General features: G+C 54.6%; 1 protein-coding gene across 3 annotated transcripts in view; it reads left to right on the top strand.

The window, feature by feature from the left end:
* LOC126569911 (serine-rich adhesin for platelets) overlaps positions 1-6,000 on the top strand; it is a 32,171-nt gene that overhangs the window by 22,834 nt on the left and 3,337 nt on the right. Inside the window, exons 1-8 of one of the 3 annotated variants that reach the window (XM_050227315.1) lie at positions 729-817; positions 1,067-1,224; positions 1,311-2,057; positions 2,147-2,371; positions 2,456-2,684; positions 2,760-2,912; positions 3,002-3,138; positions 3,206-6,000. The exon at positions 3,206-6,000 is cut by the window's right edge and continues 436 nt beyond it. In XM_050227315.1, coding sequence (XP_050083272.1) covers positions 784-817; positions 1,067-1,224; positions 1,311-2,057; positions 2,147-2,371; positions 2,456-2,684; positions 2,760-2,912; positions 3,002-3,138; positions 3,206-6,000 — 4,478 coding nt within the window. In that variant the 5' untranslated portion in view covers positions 729-783. Of the gene's footprint in view, positions 1-728; positions 818-1,059; positions 1,225-1,310; positions 2,058-2,146; positions 2,685-2,759; positions 2,913-3,001; positions 3,139-3,205 lie in introns of those variants that run through there. The other 2 variants (XM_050227313.1, XM_050227312.1) reach the window with 2 other exon arrangements.

Below are 6,000 nucleotides of genomic sequence, written 5' to 3' on the forward strand. Positions count from 1 at the left end.
ACGGAAATGCTGGGTTGCTAATGATTTTTGGACAACAAAATGTCCTGCTGAACACTGTACGCTCTGGCGCTCGATGGCATGTTATTGACATAGCGATTACAGAAGCAATTGCAGCGATAAAATGGAAGTGGGAAACCCGGCCCTCACCCCTCACTAATCCGTACCACAAATAGTTATTCGAAACAACCCAAAGCAAACACAATAGCCCCTCGAACGAGGCCCACCACCGGGGTGGCGTGGTCCTCGACGGCAGGATTGCATGCTTCACGCACATTTCAGACGAATGCGGGAATTGTTTGTTGTATTAATCGCTGCCTGGTCGCGCGCTCGTTCATTATCCTGATCGTCAGAGCTCAGGAGGGTTTAAAAATGTCATCCAGCAGGAAGGAAGGAAGGCAGAAATGGAAAAAAATGAAGATCGAATGGCGAGGCACCATCATCCAAGATCCCTTTGGGTTACGTTCCTCCAGTAATCTCTGCTGGAAACCAATGGAACCATTTCGAGGCACCGTTGCTAACCAAACTTTGCGTGGTTACCAACACGCGAAAAGCAAGCAGCGTGCAGTGGTGCCCATCTGACCCCCAAACAGCTCCGCCAAGGATCATGATCGAGGGCCTGGCCCGAACGCAAGACGACTACACGGCACGCAACGCTTTCAACACCAGAACGCGGGCTGCAGTGACTCGAAGCAACCGGAAGTTGCATGCGCCATATCGTCCACCAAGTCCAGCCTTGTCCTCCTAAAAGCGAAGCATTTAGCGTGTTTGCGTTACTACACTTCGATGCCACACTATATCGATTGTCGTGAAACCAATGGTCGGTTCCAAGGCAAATGCCGCCCGATAACTGGAGGGAACTGCAGCGCCGTCTGCATTGACGTGGCATTTCCGCATTCGCGTATGTGGCCTTTCGGGTGAAGGTTAAAGACTTCCTCGGACTCGGTCCAACTCCAATCATTTGCTCGCTCGTCTACAATTTGCTACACTTTACGCTGACCTAACACGTGTTTCGCGCTCTCTCTCTCTCCCTCACCTCCCATGATGCTTGCTTGCTTGCAGGAAGAAGGCTGGAAGCTGAACCGAACCAACTACTACCAGGAAGGATGGCTGGCAACGGGGAACGTGCGTGGCATTGTCGGTGTCACGTTTACGACCTCGCACTGCAAGAAGAACGTCGATTACCCGCTGCGGACAAACTACAACCTTCGGGGGCATCGATCGGATGTAAGTGCGGTGTGTCCACTGGTTCCGAAACATGGTTCATCCAAACCTCATACCGGATGCCACACTCTTATGCTCGTTCTGCACAGGTGATCCTGGTGAAGTGGAACGAACCGTACCAGAAGCTGGCGAGCTGTGATAGTTCCGGCATCATCTTCGTGTGGATCAAGTACGAGGGCCGATGGAGCGTTGAGTTGATCAACGATCGCAACACGCCGGTGACGCACTTCTCCTGGTCACACGATGGCCGGATGGCACTGATCTGCTATCAGGATGGGTTCGTGCTGGTCGGTTCGGTCGCCGGTCAGCGGTACTGGTCGTCGATGCTGAACCTCGATGCTACCATCACGTGCGGCATCTGGACACCGGACGATCAGCAGGTGTACTTCGGTACGACCCAGGGCCAGATCATCGTGATGGACGTGCACGGTGCGATGGTTTCGCAGGTGCCGCTCAGCTCGGACGTTGGCATTACGGCGATGGCGTGGTCGTGCGAGAAGTTCAAGATGGAGGAGGGTGAAGACACGGAACCGGGCGTAACGAATGCGTCCAAGCGTAGCTTCGTGCTGGCCGTTAGCTTCCAGAACGGGTACATCTATCTGCTGAAGTCGTACGATGACATAACGCCGAGCCAGATCAACACCGGTCTCAACGGGGCGCTCGGTATCGTGATGGAGTGGAGCAACTCACGGGAACTGCTTGCTGTGGCCGGTACCGAACACGGTAGCCCGCCGATGACGGACCTTCATACCGGGGCTACGGTGTACAACAATCTGTTAAAGTTTTACACGGAATCTGGCAATCTGCTATACACCGCCAAGATCCCGAATAGTACGGTAAGTGCGCAACCACAGAACACTTCGCCTACTGAATCTCGATGGGCTCGATTGAACGCTTTGTTTTTGCCACATTCCATTCAATCTAGTATCCTGTGTCGGCGCTCACCTGGGGACACAACGACAAGCGTATTTTTATCGCCACCGGAACGCAGGTGCACATTGCGTGGGTTTCACGGCGCGTCGCCTCACTGCAGTTGTTCTGCCGGTTAAAGGTGCAATCTTCGTTGGCTTCCGAAGCATTACTGCCGCGGTTACCTCTGCCCGGTCGGATAAAGGCGCTGATCGGGAACCTCTTTGCTCAAACCATAAGGGTAAGTGTGTACGGTGTTTCTTGCTGGCCAGACGCCCCACTGCCATGTTGGTCTAATGTGTTTGCCTTTCAACTTCACTTGCAGTGTTGCGTACCCGATCTGAAGTCGTTACGTGAGTTCGTATCACGGCCTCCGGCCTGTTCGACCCGACTGCACTGTACGATGATAAGACACGACGATGATTCCAACCAGAGCTCAGGGACCTGCTACACGCTCTATCTCGAGTTTCTCGGTGGCCTGGTGCCACTGTTGAAGGGCAAACGTACCTCGAAAATTCGGCCCGAGTTTGTGATATTCGATCCTCAGGTTGATGGTGAGTGCTCTGCCCCAGAATACTACTCTTTGTGTCTTTTCTCATTCCCTAACACCTATTTCCGATTGCTTACAGAAGTTACTAACTACTGTACATACTCCTCCGACTCCACAACGACGACGACGACGACGACAACAACCACGAAAAGCTCCTCGACATCGAGCCATTCGACCAACGGTACAAACGGTCGCTCGGATAGCTCGGAAAGTGATCTCGACGACGAGTGTCGTAAGTGTGCTTCATGGCGAGGAATAATTCGCGTATCTTGATCAATAACTGTGATCACATCTCGCTTTCCTACATGCCATGTCCTACAGGATCACCACGGTTGGAGAGGAAACAGAAGACGACGACGAAAAAGCGTAACCAAGGCACTAACGATCGCTCGCCAAACCAAAACTCCGACTCGACGGAAAATAATGAAGATCTAGCCTATCTGGACACGCTACCGGAGGTAACTGTGAAGTCACATTGGAGCTTAGGGCAATATTCTAATCATCTTTCATTGTATCTTCCCACAGCACGTAAAACTAGTCGAAGTGACCTCCAACATTTGGGGCACAAAGTTCAAAATTCACGGTCTGGCGAAAACGCTTCCGGCCAACCTTGGCCAGGTAACGTACAAAACCTCGTTACTGCATCTACAACCGCGCCAAATGAAACTCGTGATAACGGAGCTGCGAGACGATTTCCCCACCGGTCCGGATCCGAACTTTAATCCGAACATCTTCTCCGAAGACGAAGAGGATCAACTGCAGCAACAGCAACAACAGCAGCAACAGCAGCAACAGCAACAGCAGCAACAACAGCAACGAGAGCAACAGCAGCAGCAACAACAACATCTGCAACACTACACATCCCATCAATCCGGCCACTCATCGTCCGGATCGCTCATCCGTGAAGGTCCTGCAACGAGTGCCCTGGGGAGAAAGCTATTGACCGAGAGTGCACCACCGATCGCTCCGATGTCACCCCGCCCGAACCGCTTCCCATCGAGACCCCGTCGACAACCGTCCGCACTGGCCGGTTGCTCTTCGGCGGCAGGACGTGCGACAGGGCTCGCCGGAGCGCTAGGACCACTGGCCAGGGCGGAATCGTACGAAGACGATACGGATACGGGATCGCAGGACGGTTCGATCGTGGTCGTCAGTGAGCTTCCTTCTAGTAGCACGATCGTGCACAGTAGTGCCCGGACACCTCCACGCCAGAGCATCGGTTACAGTCTCGTCAGCCGCCCTTCGTCGGCCTCCAGCAATCAATCCCGTGTCGCCATTAGCCCACTGTACTGCGAGGGCTCCGTACCAACGCTCCAATCACCGAAGAATGCCGTCGCACCGAGCGACATCATCTTTGACCGTCCACCGGCCGGACAGACGACACTGATGAGCTACTCGTCCAGCAACGCGGACTATATGGGGAGCTTGGTGCAGGTGAAAAACAGTCTCGTCGCCTCGTCCTCCGTCTCGTCCGACCACAATGCACATCATCAGCATCACCATCACCACCATCACCATCATCACCATCATCATCATCACCATCAACAACAATACAATCATCATCACCACAATTTTCAGACACGATCGGCCGGTGGTGGTCTAATGAGCGCCACACCGATGCCAACGATGAATTTGAATCTCTCCTTCGACCGTCCGGAACCGCCACGACCGGCGACGAGTGTGTGCGGTGGTGGTGCTAGTGCTCAGCCTCAATCCAACAGTGCCAGAGGTAGTGGTGGTGGTGGTGGTGATAGTACACCCAAGAAGCAAAACCTCAAATTTATCGACGAAGCACTAACGCCAGGCACCTCACTTTCGACAGAAGTTGCTGCTACTCTGGCGGCGGCTTCTGATGCCCCGGAAACTCCTTCCTTCGTCTGTGGTGCGTCCGAATTGCCGGACACAAACGGATGCGAAACACCGGGCATCTCGAATAATGGTGGCGGTGGCATGCATCGTACACCGACCGTTGCATCGATGATGCCGTACGTTGGTGGAACTGGAATCGGTGGCGGGAGTGCGCGCATTCCCGACTCGATCACACGCAGCTGTAGCGTCGGATACCTCGACAATATGGCGATCGTCCCAGGCGAGGAAGCACTCTCGATGATGCGCCGCGATGCACCGTACAAGCGGTTGGTGCTGGTCGATAAGAAGCGGCAGAAGAAGTCCAAACGTAATCTCGACTGTGGTGAACTGCGACGGATGGATACGCGGTTGCGTAGTGATCCGAAATCGAAGAGTCTCGACTCGTGCGATGTGCTGCAGGATGTGCCCAACCTGAACCGTGATCTGATCAACCTCTTTCGCCAAATGCCCAAGGTACACGAGCTGTCGGAGAATGAGACCGAGTACTCGTCCTCGGATCAGCTGCAACCGGCCGGTGAACGGCCAACCGATTCAAAGGCAACCGCATGCAGTAACGGTCCGGTGCAACCGGGTACGCCCGTACGGAAGGGTGCACCGATGAAGTTCGGGGCGGGTGTATCGGGTCACGGTGGTTCCAAAACACCGATCCTTAACCGGAAGGAACAACCTAAAAGTTGCTCGGTCTGCCATCAGATTTCACCGACGGTCAACTCCACCGAAACGGTTTGCACCAAGTGCCGGAAAGGAGTGTCCACTATGGATCGCAGTTCGACGGAAGGCACGGACAGTGTGCTGACGAATGGAGTAGTAGAGCCAGGGACTGGAACCACTGCCACGGTTAATGCCGCGAAACCACCGCAAGCTCCACCATCCAAGACGAAACGAACCACCTTGGGCCAGTACCTTCGGTCGGCCTGCAGTAGCAACCACCACGGTGATCATTCGACCAAGGACACATCGAATGGCACTAGTAGCAGTGGTCGGTGTAGCTTTTTCGAGCGAAAATCAACGACGAACGCAGCGAGTGGCAGCGAGAGTAGTAGCAGTGCTAGTGCGTCTTCCGTCGATCCTCCGGCAGCAGCACCAACGATCACCGCTCCTTCGCACAGCACACCGTCCCGATCGGTGGCACGGATCGTGACCAGCTTCACCGATAGTCCACTGTTCTCACGCCGTAACCGGCAGGCCAAGGCGGATGCTGCGGCGGCTGCGGCAGCAGCAGCAGCAGCATCAACAGAGCAAAGCAGCAAACCGCCTAGTGAAACCAACACTCCGATTCTACTCCGCTGGAATGGACGCCAGAATCGTAAATCCGATTCGCTCGATTCACCGAAGAAGCACCGACGGAACGGCAGCTGTCCGGGTCCGAGCAAGGACTCGACGACGACGACGACGCTCGACACCAGCGAACCGACCAGCGGTGGTACGTCCCTAGCGACGACCTCATCGCA

Source organism: Anopheles aquasalis, chromosome 2 (genome assembly GCF_943734665.1).
Source record: "Anopheles aquasalis chromosome 2, idAnoAquaMG_Q_19, whole genome shotgun sequence".
NCBI classification, from domain to species: Eukaryota; Metazoa; Arthropoda; class Insecta; order Diptera; family Culicidae; genus Anopheles; species Anopheles aquasalis.